General features: G+C 43.7%; 1 protein-coding gene, 1 long non-coding RNA gene and 2 pseudogenes across 2 annotated transcripts; 1 reads left to right on the top strand and 3 right to left on the bottom strand.

Annotated features, from left to right (window-relative positions):
• The first annotated feature begins 2620 nt into the window (after positions 1–2620).
• On the top strand, positions 2621–3944 carry LOC119330880. The gene is made up of 2 exons (XR_005160309.1): positions 2621–3090; positions 3562–3944. It is a non-coding gene; the product is annotated as an uncharacterized LOC119330880 (long non-coding RNA).
• A 2242-nt stretch (positions 3945–6186) lies between these two features.
• LOC119332707 (anti-H(O) lectin-like) lies at positions 6187–7185 on the bottom strand. Its single transcript, XM_037605859.1, has one exon. The coding sequence runs from the start codon at positions 7183–7185 to the stop codon at positions 6229–6231; it is 957 nt and encodes a 318-aa protein (XP_037461756.1). The 3' UTR covers positions 6187–6228.
• Positions 7186–14731: 7546 nt separating this feature from the next.
• LOC119333964 lies at positions 14732–15539 on the bottom strand (annotated as a pseudogene).
• A 6244-nt stretch (positions 15540–21783) lies between these two features.
• Positions 21784–22591, bottom strand: LOC119333961 (annotated as a pseudogene).
• Between the last annotated feature and the right edge of the window lie 4709 nt (positions 22592–27300).

Below are 27300 nucleotides of genomic sequence, written 5' to 3'. Positions count from 1 at the left end.
CCCATATGATTATAACCGACGTTGGTCAGATATATTATCAACATGTTACATCATGATGGTCATTAGACTAGCAAGCTTGCCACTTTAGCATTCATGTGTGCTTCGTAATGCTCATAAGGGACTAAGTACACGCTAACATGATAAAGGAGTTATTTTTCATTCATTCTTCTAAATAAGACTTGTTGCATCTTAATTAGAGAACCAACATTATAATGTGCTTTTCATACATTCTCCAATCAAAACTTCTCGTTGGTTCCATCTTAATTAGAGAATTGAGATACATATTTTGCTTAGTTGTACATGCTATGATCTAAGTAGGAGAAGTGAACATCTCATCTCATATTAAATGAGACTTCCATTCTCCCCCTCGAAATGTGGTCTAAAACCACAATTTTGATGAGGTCTCATTAATTGCACTTCTCTTACATCTTCAATTGTAACATAGCATATAATCTTTACAAAAAATTTATTTAGTGAAAACATAACTCATCTCACCAAGGTGGGACTAACATTACATAATTGAAGTTGACTTAATTACATAAAAAATCACCTCATCTATTTGAGAGAACAAATTAAGGTTCTCCAATAACTAGGAGCATGAACAAAACCTCCTCAATAGGATGAAAAAAAAATTAAGTCATCTCCAAAAGCTAGTGGAATAAATCCAATAGTTTTGACTTTAATCTCCTTTACATTAGTAATGTGCATGATGGCACATGCGTCTTGAGATCTCTCCCAATGTCTGCCTTATCATCATGGTTCATCCTTCAACCTTAGTGGCAGAAAAACATTGGGAGATTCCTTACATGAGACAATGATCTCCACTCTCCATGTGGGAAAGTTCTTTGCATAAGGTTAGTCTATGTCAAACATTTGTTTGACATCATTATTATTGTTGGAAAAAGAGGAGACAACTGTATGATCATCATAATAGAGAATCAAGTATAAACTAACCATGCAATAAGATGAATAAAGAACATGCTTAATTTTTATTCTAATCTGTATCACCGTTGGGTAGATAACGAGAAAGAACCTTACTTATTCATAAATGACACATGAGAAACATAATCAATGTTGGCCAGAATATCATCATATGCCATTAGAACATTTGCTCATTAAATCTCTAATCAAAACTTCTCGTTGGTTCCATTTTGACCAGAGAGATGTAAAATCTTGTAATGACCAGCAAGAACTACGACTAAATTAATTGCCATCATTAACATAAAGCAACGTCATAATATAATCATGTGTGCCATGACGCACACTAATGCCTTTTGACACTAAATCTCACAATGATAATATGAATATTGAACATAAGTGTCAAAATTATCATTAGAATTCTCAATGACATACATTGAAAATGACATTGGAATTAACATATAAACATAAATGTCACTCCCACCGAGTAAACATTAAAGAGGACATTCAGAGTGAAAATACCATTAATATTATCATCAGGATATCATAACATTTTTCCCAAAGAATTAAAAAAATGGACATAATTTTTTCGCAAGGATTCACAAAATAACAATATTTGGCAAATAAGAGTTGTCAAACAAATGACAACATGTACTTTTGAAAAAAAAATTGTTTAGGGGATATTTCAATTATTTGAGTCTTTATGCATATATCAATGGTGTATATCATAATAAAATGACATGAAATGCACCAAGAAAAAAAACTTTATTTTGCCCAATAGACATAATGCCCAAATATAATTATGACACATAGTGCGATGCGGAAGACCGAACAATGCAACCATCACATTCTGCTTAAACTGGCCTTAGCCCATTAGAAATGATCACATCATTACGAAATGCCATTAGGATGGCATCACCATAAACTTCAAAATCAAATAAAGTTTCCGTATAAAATATTTCAAACATTAGGGAATGAAACATTATAGATAGTGATTAGGATAAATATCATTTCACCACGTTAATATTTAGACTTTAAAGGATACAAAATATTGCCACTAAAAATGCCATAAATGGCATTTACATTATGCCACATTAAAATTTTCCAAATAAATTTCTCATCTGTCCATTTTATTTAGAAAATTCAAAAAAATATGTTTAGCATAATTTAGGCAATCAAGACACATTAACAGTGCATAGAAGTTATCAATAATATTAATAACATGATTCAAAAACAATAAAAATACCAATGTCTAAAAGACATAATTTGACTGATAGGAACCCACGGCAGCCCATTAAAAAACAATATCATTATTGATACTACCTCTTAGACATTTTTGGGCATATTGTTTCTTAATAAAACAGTGCATAAACCATCATCAGAAAACTTGAAACAACCCTTTTCTTAGTCTACTTGAAACACATCAAATGCACTGAAAATAAACAAAAACGACTCGATACTTATTTTTGGCCTAAAACCAACGGCAACCCATAAAGGAACGATCCAGCAGCTAAATTCGTCAAAATAAGAAAAGTTTATACTGGGACAACACAACCTGGGTCGTAGCCTACGGCCAGATTAGGCCCGCTAAGCCACCCGCAGCCCGACTGCAGCGGAGCATCAACGTCAGCCGTCGATTCTCATCTAACGGATGTAAGTTGCTCCCCTCGGAACAAATCTGACTCGCGGTGGTAAACCCTAGCGGCCTAGCCCATTCTTCTCTCCTCCCCCGCTTTCTCCGCTCGCGACGGACCAGAAACACCACTGGCGGCGGTGCAAAGCACGACGCGAGATGCCGGTGTCCATGGCGGCTCGGCGGCTCCGCTCGACGGAGTAGCGTGCAACGGAGGGATCCCGTGTGCTGCTCCATCGACCGTGGCCACCCGTGCAGCTACACGACGTTTATTGCGGGATGCCGGAGGAGAGAGCACTGGTGCCAGGTCGGCCATAAGTGCCCGCCGGCGGTGACGCGAGGCACTCGGCGTCATCCATCAGGCGCCGCTCCAGGCGCCGTAAACCTGCAGCTCGTCCGCCGCTGCGAATGGCGACGGCACGCCTTCAACGATGCTGCTGCAGCATGAGGTACTGACGTTGACGCGCATGGCGTGGTGGCCATGCTCGTAGGCGTCCATGATTTGTGAGCGGCACGGCAACGTCTCTAATCTGGAGCGGGTAAGCACCCCCAGCCTTAAACACGTTGAGGATTCATTCTTTGTTTCTAGTGTTCGGGATTTGGGGGAAAACTGCAATCTTTCTTGGGATCTTTTCTTTAAAAAAATATTGAATCCTTTTCTGAACCGAGGCCACAATCAGTGCTAATATATTAGGCGAAAATATAATTTCAGCTATTTCATAATTAGCAGGGAAATTAGCACTTAACCCAGATGTCATCATCATTAGTCTGTAAGCGGAAGCGATTTATACATGAACAATTACTCAAATTTGTAAGGAATTAGACCATGACTCTAGTAAATAACATAAACCGAGTCTAATTGGAGTTCTTAAACAAAGATCAAACGGGCTCAAGATACCAATGTTATATATAATACTTTAGAGTTAAGATAACTGGGACCTGGATCTCTTGATTAGAACATCCCTGAAGCATAATAGTTGTTACTAACCGTGATTGTCTTGATCCATTAGCAGGATAGCCCTTGGCTCCACCTCAGCATCTCCAGCAGTGAGGAGATCGTCGGGGAGGAAGAGCAGCAGCTGGGCGATGTAGCAGATACAAGGGACGCCGCCAGCACGGCCCTGGAGGTGGCTGGCAGTGGTAGTTGGCCTTCACGTACCTCAACACATCTTTAGGATCGGGTGTTAGTGGTTAGACCGTAAAAGAACTCTTCCAAAACGAAAACCACTGTTCCTTATATATGGGTGTGTGCTGGGTATGTGGGACCAAAACCAAGTTGCTTCTGTGTGCCTCCGATCATAGCACAAATCATGGGGAGTCAACCCCCTTTTCTCTCTCTCAGTTTGTTACAGCTGAGATCAATTCCAACAATGTCAAGATCAAATTTATAGCATAAAGTTGGTGCATGATGTAGATCTACTAGAGACCGCGTGGCAAACGGGGTACGCAACTCTAACTTAACGAAAGGAGCCCGCCAATTAATGGTGTTGTCGTTCAAAGCTTCCATTTTATGAAGCCACCACCGTACTGTCATATTCACTACTGGACATACTATAAGCAGGTAGAATCTAAATTCCGTAAAAAAAAGCAGGTAGAATCTAATGGCCGTTCAACAAAGCGGTTGGCATACTTGATTTTTTTTATTATTATGTTTTTTTTACTCAAGTTTTTTCTTATTTTACCGAAACCCAAGAGTGGGGACTATGGAAAGTTGGAGGTTGTTTGGTTGAAGCAACTATAAAGACTGTGGATTTGGTAGAAATTGTATGTAATGCCCCCAAGAGTTTGAGATACTATTATACATAGTGTCATGGACGGGAAGGGCCGGGTCTATTCGTTCGCTCTCATGGACGGGAAGAGAAGGGGCTTTCTCTACTCGTTCACTGGTTTCAATCGCTCGAAACGTTGTTAACGTAGTATGAGTGGCTAAGGTAGGTAAACACTTGGTTGAGAAGCTGGAAACTTTCTGGTTTCAATTGCTCGAAACTTTCTGGTTTTGCTTTTATTTTTATTAAATTTTCCATATTTATATAATAATAAAAAGATGTACATTTTCCTTGGGCTTAAAGTAAATCTGACCTTTGTTTTTAATATTTTCTTAAATGTTGTGGAAATCAAAGTTCTAGAAATTTGTAAAAGGAAAACTGTCCCATAGGTAAATAGTACTCCCTCATGTCGCAATAAATCAAATGAAAAATCATAACACAGGCCAAGACAAAAAGATAGACAGTTTAGCAGTAAATAGTACTCCCTCTGTATTTTTTTAGGGATCCCATACTTTATTAATTTTGAACAATAATCAAAGGGATACAAAGGTAGTCATGAGTGGAGATAAGCCACAAGTGGAGACCCCGCGAAAGTGAGGCAGAAAATTTTACAAGATTGTGAGCCTCCTGATTCGAAGCATGACCTTCGAACGGAAAATCACAACTAGCAAAATGTGCTTTTCTATTATTTATCTCTTTGGCAACTGTGATATGAGGGCCTTCTACCCCTTTTATGATGTCATCCACAATCGGTTTGCAGTCACTAGTAACTACCAAGTGACCCAAAGATAGATCAGCCGCAAGTGCTAAAGCCTCACGGTAAGCAATGGTCTCTAAAACTATCGGATTAATAATACCGGGTAGAACAATTGAGAGGACCCAAAGGTACTGACCATGTTCATCCCTACATACTGCCGCCGCAGCTCCAACACGCCCATCATAGGACAAACCCCCATCTACATAGATTTTAACGTGTTCATTCGAAGGGGGTTTCCAACAGCTTCGCATTGGTATTACAAGTGCACGCCCCGCCGAAGTGGAATTCCTGGCAATGTTGAAGTCATCCAACTCGGCGATGAAGCTCTCAACAAAGCAGTGGGTCGACATTGGGCTTTGGAAGATAGACTCATGTATTGCTTTTCAGCGAGCGGTCCATACCGCCCAAAGAGTTACAACCATCTTTACAAACTCCGAATTTGATAATGAATCAGTCATGTTAAAAAGCAAGTTTTTTGCATTGGGTTCATGAGACTCAACAATTTGATCAGTCAATTCCGCGTCACCTAAAGCCCAGACACCCTCTATAAACAAATATAAGACGTTTTAGATCACCATTTGTATGCAGAGGGAGTATACCTAGTATAAGTTGGGCTTTGAATGTGGCCCATTATCACCAATTGATGTCAGTTTGTCATTTTATTTTGAATTGTACATTAAATTTTGAGTAGATTCATGTTGGAACTTCTAAAAATTTAAACCTGAGGCATATACACCGGAAGTCCGGATGCACCAGACAGTGGAGGGTTGCATTTATCCTGTTTTACAGAATAAAGAAGTAGGCAACCCAGTTTTTTAAGGGGTAGATAACCCAGTTTTGGAGGTGTTTGTAATATGTACTTGCTCAATTGTTGATGTTTGTAATATGTAGCAGCTGCGGTTGAGGCAGAGGAGTGGGACGATGGCCATTGTCCAGGAGCGGGAGGAGCAGCAGGTAGAGCGGCAACGACTCCATGGCGCGTCCAACCGATGGGACGGGGAGGAAGAAAAGGGCAGCTTGGTGAATTGTGATCTGTTGAATACACTGGTATATTACAACCTGGTAGCCAAGCGCATGTTACAACCACCGGAAATATTTTACAACTCTCCACCAGGAATTTGTTGGAGGGTAGGGTAGTATACAGGTGTAAAAGGTTACGGGGGTAGCAAAAATGCAGCATCCCAATCGGGGCCTAAGGTAACATGGCCCGGTGATGGGTTGAATCCAACCTGAAATCCTATCCGGACACACCTCATGGCGATTGTTCCTAAGAATAGTAGGACTAATGCTCCCTTCCTGTGGTTGTAGCTGCTGGTTGGGAGAGGAGGTTCAGCAGGCGGCGGCGCCTCCCGCTTTGGTTCGGGCAGAGTGGAACTGAACGACCACGACAGTATCCTGTGCAGCCCGGCGGCGGCGCCATTCGCCGCGGAGAAGCCGACTGCGACCTCCTCCCCTAGGGTTCTGCGCAGGTCAACGGTTGCATTGACCTGGTACAGGGCATCGCCGATGAGGAGATCGACGGCCAGCAATTTGGTGTCATTGTGGTACTTCACGGTGGCCTCCATCACACTGGACGACGTGAGGTTCTTGCCCGGCCAGGTCGCCGTCGCGTACGCGGATGCTGCCGTGGAGTTGGCGGAGCTGACGTCGATGCCGACATGGTTGAGGAAGGCGTCGAACTCCACCGCCACGATCCGGCTCTCGCCTGTCCCGTCCGCGAAGGCCGGGAGGAGGCCGCCGCCGGCACTGCTGCTGCTGTTGCGGGGGACGTCCAACGAAGGGAGATGGCCGAGGAAGAAGGCCATCCCGTTCGGGCTGTCCTCGATCTCTGGGGTGATCCAGAAGGAGAAGGCGGTGGCGAAGCTAGCAATCTCGCTCGAGGCGCCGTTCCATAGAGGCACTTTGTACCGGTACGACGCCCGGCTATTTTTCGTCAGCTGGAGCGCTGGTGGACTGATGAGTGCGTCGCCGGCGACGAGGATCGACGTGCCGGCAGTGAGGTCGGAGAAGTCGAGGCTGAAGGAGAGCGACAAGGCCCAGCGTGGCGCTTGGTAGAGGCATAGCAACGACACAAGGACTAGTGTGGTGGTCGGACGACGGGGAGAGGCCATGGTTTGGCCGTGGTGCTTCGGAAGGAGCTATAGGAATCTTGAGGAGGAGCATCGTCTATATCTATATCTATACCAATATAAAAAGATCCAAAGAGATAGATTCAATTATCTTGACCATCAAATCATGTCAATCGAACGACTTAGATTGCTTCAATGTTGAGCTCTCAACATGTTGAGCGTGTAATTGATAGCATACCAAATATCAATTTATCTCATAATTAACACGTAATTCATATTACCTAATATCAACGTGCAGTTAATTTTGTCTCTAAGAGCATGTACAATGTTTGATAAGATAGTCTTATCTTAAATCTTGCATGTAATTTAGAGATAACAAAAAAATGTCTATAATAAATCATCTCTTAGCCTTATCTTCAATAATTAGCTATTCCTAAAAACATGGTGAGACATATTATGCTAAGAGATCATATCTTGTCTTCTCTTAAATAAAAGAAGACGAACCTTTTCTTATGAGTTCTCTCTCCTCCACCTCATTATTTATCCTACATAGCACTCCTAAGATAACACCATTGTACATGCCCTAATATTAATGTGGTGGTTGGACGACGGCGAGAGGCCATGGCTTGGCCGTGGTGGTGCTTCGGAAGGAGCTATAGGAACCTTGCGGAGGAGCATCATATAAAACAAAATAGGGGAGGGGATCTAGTGGGGGGTAGTTAGTTGTCAAGGTCAAATTTAGAGTGCAGGATGTAGCACACGAAAGGAACTAGAGAGCCAGCAGATTAATGGCGTTGTCACTGGAATTTGGTAGGTACAATGCCCGGACAAAATGAAGCTGATGAAAATGGAAAAGGTTCTTCCTCAAACACCGAAGCTGAGACAAAATGAAAATTATCTTATGGAGAATGAATGGCACACAACTGTCTACCTACAGGTGACAAATTTCAAAGAAGATCAATACAAGCGAGCCTAATTCATCCACAACCTATGGTTGGAAAGATTAATGCATATATTGACCTAGTTATGCTAAACAAATAATTGCAGGTCGACTTACCTTAGGCTGGTCACAATGGGCAGAAACTTAGGAGTAACATCACACACTCCAATACAAGTTTTCTTATGTGGCACATATTTAATGAAGAGAGAGATGCTTGTGATAACTAGCTAAGTTATCGGAACATCACACACTCCAAGAAACAATGAGTCTATATCCTAATAAATACATCGCTGCATGACACTACTCTCTCCGTCCGCGAATAAGTGTACTTCTAGTTTTTGTCTTAAGTCAAAGTTTTGTAATTTTGACCAACTATATACAAAAGAGTAATAACATATATGACATCAAATTAATATATTATGAAAGTATATTTCAAAATAGATCTAGTTATATTAATTTAGTGTCATAAATGCTAAAACTTTTTCCTATAAAGTTGGTCAAAGTTCTAAAACTTTGACCTAGAACAAAAGCTAGAAGTACACTTATTCATGGACGGAGAGAATACATACATGTTCCTACCCAATATGAAAGTAGTAACATAGTCTAGAAAACTGTGTAGTTTACTAGATTATGTTCTTACCCATTGTGACCAGCCTTCCTAGGTGCAAGGAGCCAAGGACGAAGCATCAATCGGAAAGTGGTCTCCACCGCGGATGGGGTCGGCTCTGATAAATACCGATGCAGCAATCTTCTCAGATTCACATCTCGCATGGGTATTGGACTTGCCATCCGTGACCACCTGGGAATGGTACAGGCTGCCTGCAGGTGCTATGTGGACCATATTGGAGGCCCATAAGCCAGAGTTTGCTGAAGGACCATGCATATTGAAGATCCAGAAGCCAGAACTTGCTGAAGCTATAGCTCTGCGCCATGCCTTACTTAGAGCATCTCCAACAGGCGTCCAACGCGGCGCGCGCAAAAAACAGCTTTAGCGCGCGCCCATCGCCTGATTTGGCGCGGCGAGCTGCTCCAGCAGCCGCGTTAAAATGCAGCGCACATAATATTTTTTTAATTTTCGAACGCATAGATAAAATAAAAACTAGATAGATTGCATAAATAAAAAACAATACAAAGGTATTTTACATCGATGCAACTAGATAGATAGTTCGAAAGCATAGATAAACTACGGCGCAACTAGATAGAAACTACTCTAAGTCGCTATCATCATCACCATTATCATCCTTGGCGGTGTCGTCCGAGGTGTCTAGCCAGATGTCCAGCCACCGATCATCGTTCGGCGCGAAGAACGACTGCCCACCTGCTGCAACGATGTCGGACTGCGCATTCACCAACGCCTTCCGCTGACGCCTTTCCAACCGCGTCTCGCGGCGCCTTCGCGTGTCCTCCTCGCGGCGCCTTGCCCAGTAGGCCCGCTCGTAGGCGACATCCTCCGGGTGGCGCCACTCAGCCATGACCCGCTTGTCCTCCTGGGCGACGAGGAGGCGGCGTTGTCGCTCGGCGTGCTCCGCACGGTCTTCCGCCGTGTTCAGACGAGATAGAGGGGCGAGGTTGAGCGCTTGCTGGAGCGTGTACACATCTTGAAAGTTCATCTGGCCGCGCGGCCGGCCTAGGCGCCACGCCGCCGCGTCGTACGCGCGGGCGGCCTCGCGCGCCGTCCCGTACGTGCCGAGGCCGAGTCGGAGTTCGCCGGAGCGTATCTCCGCGGTGTAGCAGCCGTTGGGGCGCAGGCGGACGCCGCGGTAGCCGGACGCTCCTCGGCGGCGCGGCGGCATGGCGGCGCGGCGGTGGCGGGGCGCTGGAGCGGCGCGTGGCAGAGGGAGAGGAAGAGAGGAAGAGGAAGTGTGGAGAAGCGTGTGGCGAAGCGGCGCGCCAAATCTTGCGCGCGAGCTGGCGCCTTTTCGCGCGCGCGCAAACGGTTCCGGCGCACGCTTGTTTCCCGCGGCCGCTGGAGCGCGGCAAACCGCCCCGCACGCGCTAAAAGCTGGGTTTACCCCGCGCGCGCGTCATTTGGGGCGTCTGTTGAAGATGCTCTTAGGCTGGTTGTAATGCTAGTATCATATCTAGTATCATGCATGTCAACTAGGCAATTTTGATGATGTGTCATAGCATTAAATGAAGAAAAAGATGGTGGAGTATCATATCATGATACCGTATCATAATAAATGATATGCTACTTTGTGTCATGCATAACAATAAATAGAGTACCACATGATACTGATATATGATAGTACTATGCATTAGGGAGGTAGTATCATACACTAGTATCATATTCATGATACTAGTATATGATACTCCCCATTACAACCAGCCTTATTATTCACCGAAGCTGCTGGCTTTCAATCCATTATTACGGCATCTGATTGTATAGCTGTGATCAATAAAGTGAATAACTTTGACAGCTGACAGATCTCAAATAGGTGCCATAATAATGTGATATTAAAAGTAGGGCTCCCATGTTTGAATCTTGTGTGTTCATTCATGTAACAAGGCAGCTCATGTTCTTGTTAGGTCTGTAGAACATGACCCTGGGTCATGCTGGTTTAATGTAGTACCTCATGTAATCAGCACCATCATTCGTACTAGACAGTTGCTGAATGAATAAAATGCAGCTGCCCATTGTCTAAAAAAAGGTCATGCATATTTCTTTGTGATGATCGTCGTCAGAGTCTGAGTTATCGGTTGTTCGCGCGTGTGGCCTTCTGTTGGCATGTGCCGTCATGCTTTTGTGCAGCTGCTTGTAGTTCTGTGATCCCATGTTGATGGTCAAGTTGGCCGGTGATACCCATATCATGTGGGTTGGCTTGTATTGGTTTTAGCCCGGTTTTCCGTCAATTAATTGGGCAATTCTCTTCTTTTTAATCAATAAAAATGGCCAGTCTTTTGCCTCGTTTCAAAAAAAAAACATCCTCAGGCTTTGGAGCTTGGTCATTCAACATTGATGATATGGACACGTCCTCATCCCATTTGGTGGACTTCGTTGAGGCTTGGTGAGCGAGACGATGGAGGGGTTGTACGTCTGCACGTCCTCATAGTGTAGGGAGAATCCCAATCGGCATCGAAGACGTCTTGCAGCTGCGAGAGGATGGACGTGTTGTCCTTTTAGAAGGTCACTCCAGCCGTCATGTATAAGTAATCCTAGGAATAATCCTACACCTACGTACACATCTAGGTAAACTTACTTAAACCTCCTAATCTACTCCCTCCGTTTCTTTTTACTTCGCATATAAGATTTGATCAAAGTCAAACTACATAAAATTTGACCAAACTTATATAAAAAAATATGAACATGTACAATACTAAAACTATATGATATGAAAATACGTTTCATTGTGCATCTGATAATATTGATTTCATATTGTGAATGTTTATATTTTTTAATATAAAGTTAGTCAAATTCTACAAAGCTTGACTTTGACTAAACATTATATGTGAACTAAAAAGAAACGAAGGGAGTACTTCTCTCCTCTTCCCTCCCCCCTCCCCCACCCCCCCACCTCCCCGATTTTCACGGAGTGGGGCCCAGGCTATTTTTTCCTGCCCATCAAATCACCTCAAACCAGTTTTTATGTAGCTTTACCTAGAATAATTATGTAGGTGTAGCAAAGCCCGTAATCCCAGAGACCCAGATAGGTTGCTGGTGCCAGTGTTCGCCCTCATTTTGCTGACAACGTACTTGCCATGGTTCACCTGGGTGAAGTCAGGGTAAAGGTTACCCATCACGGCGCCTTGAGCGGGTCCGGTCTCATTGTACCGACGAACCACGTAGTACTTGACCTCGAACATGCCACCGCAATGGTTGTATTTGGAAGATGCGCAGAGGATGTTTGAGTATAGGAGGCTTTTTAAGTATTTCTCGGTGCTCGGGATGAAGTGCGTTTCTCCGATTTTCGTTTTCACCTTTATTATATTTTATGAGATTCTTTTTAATCAAGATGGTACTAATTTTTTATGGAGTGGGATATTAGAGCAAAGCTAATAGAAGAGTCTGCATCCGGCTATATACTAGTACCACGCTAGCTATATAGCCTGCTCATATAATAAACTGGATGTACGTTATGTTGGGGAACGTAGCAGAAATTCAAAAAATTTCCTACGTAACACCAAGATCTATCTATGGAGAGAAGGAGAGGTTGAGGAAGACTCCATCCAACAGCAGCACAACGGCGTGGTGGTGGTGGAGGAGCGTGGCAATCCCGCATGGCTTCGCCAAGCACCATGGGAGAGGAGGAGTAGGGAGAGAGGCAGGGCTGCACCAAGAGGGAGAGAACTCATGTGTTATGGGCAGCCCCATGCCTCAATATATATAGGGGAGAAGGGGGCTGCGCCCCCTTTAGGGTTTCCCACCCCCTAGGGGCGGCGGCCAGCCCTAGATGGGTTTTGGGGTGCGGCCAAGAAGGGGGGGAGGAGTCCATCCTCCCCAAGGCACCTCGGAGGTGCCTTCCCCCTTGAGGACTCTTCCCTCTAGGGTTCCCTAGGCGCATGGGCCTCTTGGGGCTGGTGCCCTTGGCCCATGTAGGCCAAGGCGCACCCCCTACAGCCCATGTGGCCCCCCGGGGCAGGTGGCCCCACCCGGTGGGCCCCCGGGACCCTTCCGGTGGTCCCGGTACAATACCGATGACCCCGAAACTTGTCCCGATGGCCGAAACAGGACTTCCTATATATAAATCTTTACCTCCGGACCATTCCGGAACTCCTCGTGACGTCCGGGATCTCATCCGGGACTCCGAACAACATTCGGTAACCACATACAAGCTTCCTTTATAACCCTAGCGTCATCGAACCTTAAGTGTGTAGACCCTACGGGTTCGGGAGACATGCAGACATGGCCGAGACGTTCTCCGGTCAATAACCAACAGCGGGATCTGGATACCCATGTTGGCTCCCACATGTTCCACGATGATCTCATTGGATGAACCACGATGTCAAGGACTTAATCAATCCCGTATACAATTCCCTTTGTCTAGCGGTATTTTACTTGCCCGAGATTCGATCGTCGGTATACCGATACCTTGTTCAATCTCGTTACCGGCAAGTCACTTTACTCGTTCCGTAACACATCATCCCGTGATCAACTCCTTGGTCACATTGCGCATATGATGATGTCCTACCAAGTGGGCCCAGAGATACCTCTCCGTTTACACGGAGTGACAAATCCCAGTCTCGATCCGCATAAAACAATAGATACTTTCGGAGATACCTGTAGTGCACCTTTATAGTCACCCAGTTACGTTGTGACGTTTGATACACCCAAAGCACTCCTACGGTATCCAGGAGTTACACGATCTCATGGTCAAAGGAAGAGATACTTGACATTGGCAAAGCTCTAGCAAACGAACTACACGATCTTTGTGCTATGCTTAGGATTGGGTCTTGTCCATCACATCATTCTCCTAATGATGTGATCCCGTTATCAACGACATCCTATGTCCATAGCCAGGAAACCATGACTATCTGTTGATCACAACGAGCTAGTCAACTAGAGGCTCACTAGGGACATATTGTGGTCTATGTATTCACACGTGTATTACGATTTCCGGATAATACAGTTATAGCATGAATAAAGGACTATTATCATGAACAAAGAAATATAATAATAACTTATTTATTATTGCCTCTAGGGCATATTTCCAACACGTTAGCTCGACTTTACTGCTTCCATGCAGAGAGATGCAACAAAGGGCATAGTGATTGGTTGGCACATGCCTTTAGGGGCTATTTGGTTGGAGACTCAAATTGCCACGCCTAAGGTGAGGTACTAGCCACACATGTGGCTTGCCATAATGTGTGGCAAAATCAAACTGTTTGGTTGGTAGCCATGCTTTAGGTTAGGTGTGGCAGATTTTGTGTGGCGTGTGTTTGGATGACTTCCACAAATGTTTGGCAAAAAGTTATGGTTTGCGTTTGGTTTTCTGCCACGGTTTCCTGCCACAGGTGGTTAGAATCACCTTACTGCTAGACTCCACGGTGATGAGATTACTTGCCATTTGTCTCGCAAAGCAATCATACTACAACATGCTCCAGTAAATGTAAGAAGATTTTGTCGCAATAATAATAACCATAAAAAGTAACATGGAGCATTTTCTATTAATCCCATCTGTACAAAATAATTCAAAATGCAAACTCATAATCAAGATAGAAAATAAGATAGATACGTGCAAGTTTCGTCCATCATTATAAAGTCAAGTGATAGTCATTCATAGCAATAACACAAGTTCTGGCCAAGTTACATTAAAGTGTTTCACCACACATCAAAAGATCTACTTCCCAAAAGCAGTAGCCGTAGCACAAGTTCATCTCCTAAATACCAAAAGTTGCCATCTTCTAAACTTCACAGGTTGCCAACTTCTAGACATGACAAGTTAGCAACTAGATAACTTCACATGTTGCTATAAACATGATCTTTGTCAGCAAAGAACTTGCAAACCCAAGTTTCAAAAGTTTTTTCACTTGCACTGCATAACCAACCACGCAAACCTTCATTGTCCTTGCAAGATAAGTGCACACCAACAGTAATTCTTTGATCTGTAGTAATTGGGAGTTCCTCCAACCTCTTCCATAAACTAGCATAAGGATCAACAACTTGGGGCATTGGAGGAGGAGCGGCAGCAAGGGATTGCTGGAGTGACCTCAATGTAGAGTTGATTTCTTCAGCGGACTCCACGAAACGACTCTTGGTTCTTGGTGGCTTCTTAGTAGGTGACTTGCTACCTCTTGGGCGCTTCTTACCAACTCGGCTAGTGCTAGATGTTGAATTATCACCACCTACAGGTACTGGAGGTCTTTTAGGACAATGTGTTGTTGGCAAAGTGTCAGAATCCTCCTCAAGAGGGCCCTCATACTTTGGATAGCAGTTGAGATCATACAACCCTTCATCATTGTCCGAGTCATCGGAATCAATTGTGCATGTATGTTGGTCCATGGCCAAAGAACCATCAGCACTAGTGCCTGTGAATAGCTCCTGCATCTCATAGTAGAACTTGATGGGCTTAGAAAGCAAGCGCCTTGCTCTATCCTGCATTACAAGCACACACACATTAAGATCCTAACTAAATTAGCCATATTAAGTTTTAAAAAGAAACTAAATTATACGTACATTGAGGCAAGACTTTTCAGACTCGGAGATAGTTACCACACATCTAATATCATCAAAAACATTGCCACTCTTGCTAATTGCGGCGGCAATGTACTTCCAATTTTCTTTGTAGTGCCTGAAGTGACGATCAACTTGAGCAAGTGTCACCCCCATAGCAAATTTTCTATTTAAAGCATCAGCACACTTCAAAAGATGATGCTTCTTGAACCTAAATCCCGCATATTGTTCCTTCATGAATTCAATGCACCAATCCAACATAAACTTGGTCTGATCATCAGCCCAGGAAATAGTCCTCTCACGAGAGCACCCATCACCATCAGACTTCCCCTTTCCCTTGGCCATCGCTGTTTCTCATATAGTGAGCCATTTTAATTAAAAGATAATAGGTGAGGCAAATAAGCATGAAACAACCAACAATTTACTAAAGATAAAATAAGTGATATAAGTTTACAGAGGTACAACCAACATAGTTTCACATGAATCACATACATAATGACCAAATGTAACAAAATAGCACTCATGTTTGATACATAGAAATAAGGGAGAACTCTAGTTTCAAACAGACTGAATGGAACCTAAAATAAAACCCATCAACATCAGCCTTACATACTAACTTCTTAATCATCTTGATCTTGAGCTGCTAAATTATCCTCCCACATTTTTTGAGCTAGTACATCCCTTTTGTGTGCCCATGTCTGGCTCTCCTGGTAAACGTCACGACGGTGTCGTCTACTCCGTGGAAGGGCCGAGTACCAAGTAGCATCATCATAGACATACTCATCAGGACCATCATCTAGGATCCAGTTATGGAGCGCACAACAAGCAAACACAATTTTTACTTGTGTTTTTAGAGGGAAGAATGGCTGACTTGCAAATATTTTAAATCGATTCTTCAAGGTACCAAATGCTCTTTCGACGGTTGTTCTAAGTGAGGAATGGCGATGGTTGAATAACTCCCTTGGGTTCTCAGGCTCTCTACTTCCCCTATATTCCTTTAGGTGATATCGGACACCACGATATGGGGGTAGTATACCGGGTCTTGCAGCATATCCCGCATCCGCTAGGAAATATTTACCTACATCATGATGATGCTAACACATTAGCTAAGAACTAAAGAAAGTTTCAGTTTGAAGCCATGGGTTAGAATCCCACCTTCTGGTATTTTAAGGCCATTGGGACGTGATAGGGCATCTTGGAGCACATAAGAATCATGAGCCGATCCCTCCCATCTAGCAAGAACATATGTAAATCTTAGGTCAAAATCAACGGCTGCTAGCACATTTTGTGTGGGAAAGGACATTCTACCCCTAAACCTATCTTGCATGTGGATTGGCACACATGCCGGTATATGAGTACCATCCAGAGCTCCTATGCATCCCTACAAAAAGAGAGAACCAGTTTCAAACAGACTGAATGGAACCTATAAATACATTGCAGATACTTGTGAATAATTTTGGATGTACCTCAAAGTAAGGGTGAAATCTGGAGCTACTTGTTATCTTCGAATGTGTTTCGATGGTTCTGATGCATATGACATCACGAGCAAGGAGACACAGGGCATCTAAAACAGCATTGAAGTACCTACTAACAGTCTCGCCCGATCGATAAAACTCGAAACCAATCGATCTATTTTTCCAGTTATGACCCACAACATGGATGAACATGGCAACTTGCTCCTCCACAGTTACATGGAATGTGTCTACCAGTAGACCACGACGTCTCAGGTTAGCACACAATTTGTGAAAAACAAATTTCCGCATGCGCAGCTCACTTATGCAATTAGCCTCGGTTCCATAATACATACGGTTCAGGCGTGACATCCTTTCAACATCTCGTTCGAACATGGGAGCATAAGTTATAGATTTTCTCTTCCTTTTTCGGACATTAATCTTGTACCAGTACATCCCTAAACACACAATAATGGCAGCAAGCAATCTTCTCCTCCACATGTAGTAGTGATAATAATGCATGTAATACTGTAAGCATAATGTTCTTTGGTCCATCTATGAAACAATAATAGCATTAAAAAATCAGATGACATCAGTGAGTGGAACTATATATAAATTTTTTATCCAACGCAAATTATACAGAGGATAGTATATTACTCAGACAATAAATTGTACAATACATATCTAAGAAAAGAACACAGAGAGATGTCAAATCTTACATCAACACCACATACTTACAAGAAATTACTAGCTTATAATCTCACTCGTACAAGCATGCAACAATTGCAAAGGGGGATTACGGTGTTACCTTTCCTCTTAACAAATAGTTGACCTTTCGCTATGAGATGGAAGTTCCTAGTCTGGATGCAACAAGGGCAGGAACAAGCAACGGGAAATCCCACAAATCACGGAAGAAAGCTGGTATTTTTCTCTTGAGAAAATCAAGGACGCCCAGATCTGCATGTATGAGATGAATCTGACGTGATGAGATGGAGGAGATGGAGGAGGTGGAGGAGATAGATGCTGCGGTGATGAGGATTCGTACCAGGGAGGAGCAGATCGAGTGCGGCGGCAAGGTCGTCCTCAGCTGGATCTGGAAGGGGAGAGAGAAGGGCTCTCAGCCATGGGGTCAAGACTGAAGGGGTGGGGGATTTTTGGACTGAGGACGAACAGGGAAGCGGTGACTTTTATCAGTTCGCGGGGATTTTTGTGGCTCAGTTGGCGCGCCGCGGCGAGTGTGGCGGGCGAAACGAGCACCACACTTTTTGGCGAAATTTTAGCGGCGGACGACCCTTAACGTTGTGGCGAGCCTAACTTTTGTTCAGAACCAAACACACGCCTCACATTAGGCGTGGCACGCTTAGGCTGGGATCCAAACAGCCCCTTAGTCCTCGCATGGGGCTGCATGCAGCTCCATTTCTTGAAGTTTGTGCTATCGCCGGATCCCTTCTCTCTTATTTTCTCTCTCCTTCAGTTAAGATTTTGCTGATGTGGAACATCTTATAGGACCTATTATACTTGCTCTATACGTTGTTCCATACACGCGGAGCTGCGATGAGCCCGCCCATTGGCCGAAGTTGTACAGAAGGACACGTGGATTCGAACCCGGGAGCTTCCATTGGAGACCATGTGGTGCTAATAGGCAGCGCCACATCTCTCGAATGCTGGTGTCTATACAGGCAGCGCCAGATCATGAAAACAAACATCAAGCATTGTTTGGGAAAACGTCAATATTTTCTAGACCACAATTTTTTTACAAAGTCATGACAAAAAAAAATTAGGGATTTTTATTTTCATGCCCCTGGCTCCTTAGTTCTGTTCAGTTTTGCTTATATGCTTAGGAGCTGCTTGGTGGGTGTTTTATGTAATTGGGTCAGCCTGTTCAACCTGCCTGAACAATGTCAAATACTTTTTTTCCATTTCTAGTCAATTTTAGAAATTAATAGAATATTCATTTCAAACCCAATTGGGCTGATTCAAGTTCCTAAATTCATCATATCTACATGCCTATTTAATAGCCAATTTTCTTAATTATACATGAAGCTTTTCTATGTATCTTTAATTTAAATCTATATTTAATTATAGGACTTCATTAAAAATTCCTAATTAATTCTCTGTTGGTCCAACTGCAATATGAAAATGTCTATAAATCCTTATTTGACCTCATTAATTTAATAAAATTTGCGTCACAATTTTCAGAGAATTGTATTGAAAAACAACACTAAAAGGATAGCTTCCAAAAGTGGGACTTTCCAGATTTTTGTTACAATAAAAATCATTTCTGAACTGTCAAAAGAGGGGTTTTTGTGTAAAGAGAGTGGCACAAATAAGATGCAAAAATGTACTTTTGAAAACAAAGAATCATATTTTTGCTACTTGCTTTGCACAAAATCCTAGAAATAGTGAAGGATTTGGCACAAACTATAGCACACTTCAAATATAAATTTAAATTACTTTATGTAAATCTCTAGAAATAGCGAAGGATTTGGCACAGGTTCAAATTTGGCCATCTGCTTGGCTGCCAGGTATTGATTGCAACATTTAAATTTAATTTCTGATTCAATTGAACGCCAAATATTTTTAATTTTTTTGAGCGGGGGAAACAGACCAGGGCTTGCAACGAGGGCCACACGGAGTAGCCGCTGCTTCACACATTGCACCGCCGGCTCTGACGTCGCCGCGCGGGAGGAGCGTGGCAATCCCGCAGGGCTTCGCCAAGCACCATGGGAGAGGAGGAGTAGGGAGAGAGGCAGGGCTGCACCTAGAGGGAGAGAACTCATGTGTTATGGGCAGCCCCATGCCTCAATATATATAGGGGAGAAGGGGGCTGCGCCCCCTTTAGGATTTCCCACCCCCTAGGGGCGGCGGCCAGCCCTAGATGGGTTTTGGGGTGCGGCCAAGAAGGGGGGGAGGAGTCCATCCTCCCCAAGGCACCTCGGAGGTGCCTTCCCCCTTGAGGACTCTTCCCTCTAGGGTTCCCTAGGCGCATGGGCCTCTTGGGGCTGGTGCCCTTGGCCCATGTAGGCCAAGGCGCACCCCCTAAAGCCCATGTGGCCCCCCCGGGGCAGGTGGCCCCACCCGGTGGGCCCCCGGGACCCTTCCGGTGGTCCCGGTACAATACCGATGACCCCGAAACTTGTCCCGATGGCTGAAACAGGACTTCCTATATATAAATCTTTACCTCCGGACCATTCCGGAACTCCTCGTGACGTCCGGGATCTCATCCGGGACTCCGAACAACATTCGGTAACCACATACAAGCTTCCTTTATAACCCTAGCGTCATCGAACCTTAAGTGTGTAGACCCTACGGGTTCGGGAGACATGCAGACATGACCGATACGTTCTCCGGTCAATAACCAACAGCGGGATCTAGATACCCATGTTGGCTCCCACATGTTCCACGATGATCTCATCGGATGAACCACGATGTCAAGGACTTAATCAATCCCGTATACAATTTCCTTTGTCTAGCGGTATTTTACTTGCCCGAGATTCGATCGTCGGTATACCGATACCTTGTTCAATCTCGTTACCGGCAAGTCACTTTACTCGTTCCGTAACACATCATCCTGTGATCAACTCCTTGGTCACATTGCGCATATGATGATGTCCTACCGAGTGGGCCCAGAGATACCTCTCCGTTTACACGGAGTGACAAATCCCAGTCTCGATCCGCATAAAACAATAGATACTTTCGGAGATACCTATAGTGCACCTTTATAGTCACCCAGTTACGTTGTGACGTTTGATACACCCAAAGCACTCCTACGGTATCCAGGAGTTACACGATCTCATGGTCAAAGGAAGAGATACTTGACATTGGCAAAGCTCTAGCAAACGAACTACACGATCTTTGTGCTATGCTTATGATTGGGTCTTGTCCATCACATCATTCTCCTAATGATGTGATCCCGTTATCAACGACATCCTATGTCCATAGCCAGGAAACCATGACTATCTGTTGATCACAACGAGCTAGTCAACTAGAGGCTCACTAGGGACATATTGTGGTCTATGTATTCACACGTGTATTACGATTTCCGGATAATACAGTTATAGCATGAATAAAAGACTATTATCATGAACAAAGAAATATAATAATAACTTATTTATTATTGCCTCTAGGGCATATTTCCAACACGTTAGCTATTGACTTTACTGCTTCCATGCAGAGAGATGCAACAAAGGGCATAGTGATTGGTTGGCACATGCCTTTAGGGGCTATTTGGTTGGAGACTCAAATTGCCACGCCTAAGGTGAGGTACTAGCCACACCTGTGGCTTGCCATAATGTGTGGCAAAATCAAACTGTTTGGTTGGTAGCCATGCCTTAGGTTAGGTGTGGCAGATTTTGTGTGGCGTGTGTTTGGATGACTTCCACAAATGTTTGGCAAAAAGTTATGGTTTGCGTTTGGTTTTCTGCCACGGTTTCCTGCCACAGGTGGTTAGAATCACCTTACTGCTAGACTCCACGGTGATGAGATTACTTGCCATTTGTCTCGCAAAGCAATCATACTACAACATGCTCCAGTAAATGTAAGAAGATTTTGTCGCAATAATAATAACCATAAAAAGTAACATGGAGCATTTTCTATTAATCCCATCTGTACAAAATAATTCAAAATGCAAACTCATAATCAAGATAGAAAATAAGATAGATACGTGCAAGTTTCGTCCATCATTATAAAGTCAAGTGATAGTCATTCATAGCAATAACACAAGTTCTGGCCAAGTTACATTAAAGTGTTTCACCACACATCAAAAGATCTACTTCCCAAAAGCAGTAGCCGTAGCACAAGTTCATCTCCTAAATACCAAAAGTTGCCATCTTCTAAACTTCACAGGTTGCCAACTTCTAGACATGACAAGTTAGCAACTAGATAACTTCACATGTTGCTATAAACATGATCTTTGTCAGCAAAGAACTTGCAAACCCAAGTTTCAAAAGTTTTTTCACTTGCACTGCATAACCAACCACGCAAACCTTCATTGTCCTTGCAAGATAAGTGCACACCAACAGTAATTCTTTGATCTGTAGTAATTGGGAGTTCCTCCAACCTCTTCCATAAACTAGCATAAGGATCAACAACTTGGGGCATTGGAGGAGGAGCGGCAGCAAGGGATTGCTGGAGTGACCTCAATGTAGAGTTGATTTCTTCAGCGGACTCCACGAAACGACTCTTGGTTCTTGGTGGCTTCTTAGTAGGTGACTTGCTACCTCTTGGGCGCTTCTTACCAACTCGGTTAGTGCTAGATGTTGAATTATCACCACCTACAGGTACTGGAGGTCTTTTAGGACAATGTGTTGTTGGCAAAGTGTCAGAATCCTCCTCAAGAGGGCCCTCATACTGTGGATAGCAGTTGAGATCATACAACCCTTCATCATTGTCCGAGTCATCGGAATCAATTGTGCATGTATGTTGGTCCATGGCCAAAGAACCATCAGCACTAGTGCCTGTGAATAGCTCCTGCATCTCATAGTAGAACTTGATGGGCTTAGAAAGCAAGCGCCTTGCTCTATCCTGCATTACAAGCACACACACATTAAGATCCTAATTAAATTAGCCATATTAAGTTTTCAAAAGAAACTAAATTATACGTACATTGAGGCAAGACTTTTCAGACTCGGAGATAGTTACCACACATCTAATATCATCGAAAACATTGCCACTCTTGCTAATTGCGGCGGCAATGTACTTCCAATTTTCTTTGTAGTGCCTGAAGTGACGATCAACTTGAGCAAGTGTCACCCCCATAGCAAATTTTCTATTTAAAGCATCAGCACACTTCAAAAGATGATGCTTCTTGAACCTAAATCCCGCATATTGTTCCTTCATGTATTCAATGCACCAATCCAACATAAACTTGGTCTGATCATCAGCCCAGGAAATAGTCCTCTCACGAGAGCACCCATCACCATCAGACTTCCCCTTTCCCTTGGCCATCGCTGTTTCTCATACAGTGAGCCATTTTAATTAAAAGATAATAGGTGAGGCAAATAAGCATGAAACAACCAACAATTTACTAAAGATAAAATAAGTGATATAAGTTTACAGAGGTACAACCAACATAGTTTCACATGAATCACATACATAATGACCAAATGTAACAAAATAGCACTCATGTTTGATACATAGAAATAAGGGAGAACTCTAGTTTCAAACAGACTGAATGGAACCTAAAATAAAACCCATCAACATCAGCCTTACATACTAACTTCTTAATCATCTTGATCTTGAGCTGCTAAATTATCCTCCCACATTTTTTGAGCTAGTACATCCCTTTTGTGTGCCCATGTCTGGCTCTCCTGGTAAACGTCACGACGGTGTCGTCTACTCCGTGGAAGGGCCGAGTACCAAGTAGCATCATCATAGACATACTCATCAGGACCATCATCTAGGATCCAGTTATGGAGCGCACAACAAGCAAACACAATTTTTACTTGTGTTTTTAGAGGGAAGAATGGCTGACTTGCAAATATTTTAAATCGATTCTTCAAGGTACCAAATGCTCTTTCGACGGTTGTTCTAAGTGAGGAATGGCGATGGTTGAATAACTCCCTTGGGTTCTCAGGCTCTCTACTTCCCCTATATTCCTTTAGGTGATATCGGACACCACGATATGGGGGTAGTATACCGGGTCTTGCAGCATATCCCGCATCCGCTAGGAAATATTTACCTACATCATGATGATGCTAACACATTAGCTAAGAACTAAAGAAAGTTTCAGTTTGAAGCCATGGGTTAGAATCCCACCTTCTGGTATTTTAAGGCCATTGGGACGTGATAGGGCATCTTGGAGCACATAAGAATCATGAGCCGATCCCTCCCATCTAGCAAGAACATATGTAAATCTTAGGTCAAAATCAACGGCTGCTAGCACATTTTGTGTGGGAAAGGACATTCTACCCCTAAACCTATCTTGCATGTGGATTGGCACACATGCCGGTATATGAGTACCATCCAGAGCTCCTATGCATCCCTACAAAAAGAGAGAACCAGTTTCAAACAGACTGAATGGAACCTATAAATACATTGCAGATACTTGTGAATAATTTTGGATGTACCTCAAAGTAAGGGTGAAATCTGGAGCTACTTGTTATCTTCGAATGTGTTTCGATGGTTCTGATGCATATGACATCACGAGCAAGGAGACACAGGGCATCTAAAACAGCATTGAAGTACCTACTAACAGTCTCGCCCGATCGATAAAACTCGAAACCAATCGATCTATTTTTCCAGTTATGACCCACAACATGGATGAACATGGCAACTTGCTCCTCCACAGTTACATGGAATGTGTCTACCAGTAGACCACGACGTCTCAGGTTAGCACACAATTTGTGAAAAACAAATTTCCGCATGCGCAGCTCACTTATGCAATTAGCCTCGGTTCCATAATACATACGGTTCAGGCGTGACATCCTTTCAACATCTCGTTCGAACATGGGAGCATAAGTTATAGATTTTCTCTTCCTTTTTCGGACATTAATCTTGTACCAGTACATCCCTAAACACACAATAATGGCAGCAAGCAATCTTCTCCTCCACATGTAGTAGTGATAATAATGCATGTAATACTGTAAGCATAATGTTCTTTGGTCCATCTATGAAACAATAATAGCATTAAAAAATCAGATGACATCAGTGAGTGGAACTATATATAAATTTTTTATCCAACGCAAATTATACAGAGGATAGTATATTACTCAGACAATAAATTGTACAATACATATCTAAGAAAAGAACACAGAGAGATGTCAAATCTTACATCAACACCACATACTTACAAGAAATTACTAGCTTATAATCTCACTCGTACAAGCATGCAACAATTGCAAAGGGGGAATACGGTGTTACCTTTCCTCTTAACAAATAGTTGACCTTTCGCTATGAGATGGAAGTTCCTAGTCTGGATGCAACAAGGGCAGGAACAAGCAACGGGAAATCCCACAAATCACAGAAGAAAGCTGGTATTTTTCTCTTGAGAAAATCAAGGACGCCCAGATCTGCATGTATGAGATGAATATGACGTGATGAGATGGAGGAGATGGAGGAGGTGGAGGAGATAGATGCTGCGGTGATGAGGATTCGTACCAGGGAGGAGCAGATCGAGTGCGGCGGCAAGGTCGTCCTCAGCTGGATCTGGAAGGGGAGAGAGAAGGGCTCTCAGCCATGGGGTCAAGACTGAAGGGGTGGGGGATTTTTGGACCGAGGACGAACAGGGAAGCGGTGACTTTTATCAGTTCGCGGGGATTTTTGTGGCTCAGTTGGCGCGCCGCGGCGAGTGTGGCGGGCGAAACGAGCACCACACTTTTTGGCGAAATTTTAGCGGCGGACGACCCTTAACGTTGTGGCGAGCCTAACTTTTGTTCAGAACCAAACGCACGCCTCACATTAGGCGTGGCACGCTTAGGCTGGGATCCAAACAGCCCCTTAGTCCTCGCATGGGGCTGCATGCAGCTCCATTTCTCGAAGTTTGTGCTATCGCCGGATCCCTTCTCTCTTATTTTCTCTCTCCTTCAGTTAAGATTTTGCTGATGTGGAACATCTTATAGGACCTATTATACTTGCTCTATACGTTGTTCCATACACGCGGAGCTGCGATGAGCCCGCCCATTGGCCGAAGTTGTACAGAAGGACACGTGGATTCGAACCCGGGAGCTTCCATTGGAGACCATGTGGTGCTAATAGGCAGCGCCACATCTCTCGAATGCTGGTGTCTATACAGGCAGTGCCAGATCATGAAAACAAACATCAAGCATTGTTTGGGAAAACGTCAATATTTTCTAGACCACAAATTTTTTACAAAGTCATGACAAAAAAAATTAGGGATTTTTATTTTCATGCCCCTGGCTCCTTAGTTCTGTTCAGTTTTGCTTATATGCTTAGGAGCTGCTTGGTGGGTGTTTTATGTAATTGGGTCAGCCTGTTCAACCTGCCTGAACAATGTCAAATACTTTTTTTCCATTTCTAGTCAATTTTAGAAATTAATAGAATATTCATTTCAAACCCAATTGGGCTGATTCAAGTTCCTAAATTCATCATATCTACATGCCTATTTAATAGCCAATTTTCTTAATTATACATGAAGCTTTTCTATGTATCTTTAATTTAAATCTATATTTAATTATAGGACTTCATTAAAAATTCCTAATTAATTCTCTGTTGGTCCAACTGCAATATGAAAATGTCTATAAATCCTTATTTGACCTCATTAATTTAATAAAATTTGCGTCACAATTTTCAGAGAATTGTATTGAAAAACAACACTAAAAGGATAGCTTCCAAAAGTGGGACTTTCCAGATTTTTGTTACAATAAAAATCATTTCTGAACTGTCAAAAGAGGGGTTTTTGTGTAAAGAGAGTGGCACAAATAAGATGCAAAAATGTACTTTTGAAAACAAAGAATCATATTTCTGCTACTTGCTTTGCACAAAATCCTAGAAATAGTGAAGGATTTGGTACAAACTATAGCACACTTCAAATATAAATTTAAATTACTTTATGTAAATCTCTAGAAATAGCGAAGGATTTGGCACAGGTTCAAATTTGGCCATCTGCTTGGCTGCCAGGTATTGGTTGCAACATTTAAATTTAATTTCTGATTCAATTGAACGCCAAATATTTTTAATTTTTTTGAGCGGGGGAAACAGACCAGGGCTTGCAACGAGGGCCACACGGAGTAGCCGCTGCTTCACACATTGCACCGCCGGCTCTGACGTCGCCGCGCGGGAGGAGCGTGGCAATCCCGCAGGGCTTCGCCAAGCACCATGGGAGAGGAGGAGTAGGGAGAGAGGCAGGGCTGCACCTAGAGGGAGAGAACTCATGTGTTATGGGCAGCCCCATGCCTCAATATATATAGGGGAGAAGGGGGCTGCGCCCCCTTTAGGATTTCCCACCCCCTAGGGGCGGCGGCCAGCCCTAGATGGGTTTTGGGGTGCGGCCAAGAAGGGGGGGAGGAGTCCATCCTCCCCAAGGCACCTCGGAGGTGCCTTCCCCCTTGAGGACTCTTCCCTCTAGGGTTCCCTAGGCGCATGGGCCTCTTGGGGCTGGTGCCCTTGGCCCATGTAGGCCAAGGCGCACCCCCTACAGCCCATGTGGCCCCCCAGGGGCAGGTGGCCCCACCCGGTGGGCCCCCGGGACCCTTCCGGTGGTCCCGGTACAATACCGATGACCCCGAAACTTGTCCCGATGGCTGAAACAGGACTTCCTATATATAAATCTTTACCTCCGGACCATTCCGGAACTCCTCGTGACATCCGGGATCTCATCCGGGACTCCGAACAACATTCGGTAACCACATACAAGCTTCCTTTATAACCCTAGCGTCATCGAACCTTAAGTGTGTAGACCCTACGGGTTCGGGAGACATGCAGACATGACCGATACGTTCTCCGGTCAATAACCAACAGCGGGATCTAGATACCCATGTTGGCTCCCACATGTTCCACGATGATCTCATCGGATGAACCACGATGTCAAGGACTTAATCAATCCCGTATACAATTTCCTTTGTCTAGCGGTATTTTACTTGCCCGAGATTCGATCGTCGGTATACCGATACCTTGTTCAATCTCGTTACCGGCAAGTCACTTTACTCGTTCCGTAACACATCATCCTGTGATCAACTCCTTGGTCACATTGCGCATAT

The sequence above is a fragment of the Triticum dicoccoides genome, chromosome 7A (genome assembly GCF_002162155.2).
Source record: "Triticum dicoccoides isolate Atlit2015 ecotype Zavitan chromosome 7A, WEW_v2.0, whole genome shotgun sequence".
Taxonomy (NCBI): Eukaryota; Viridiplantae; Streptophyta; class Magnoliopsida; order Poales; family Poaceae; genus Triticum; species Triticum dicoccoides.
This window is presented reverse-complemented; position numbering and strand designations above follow the sequence as displayed.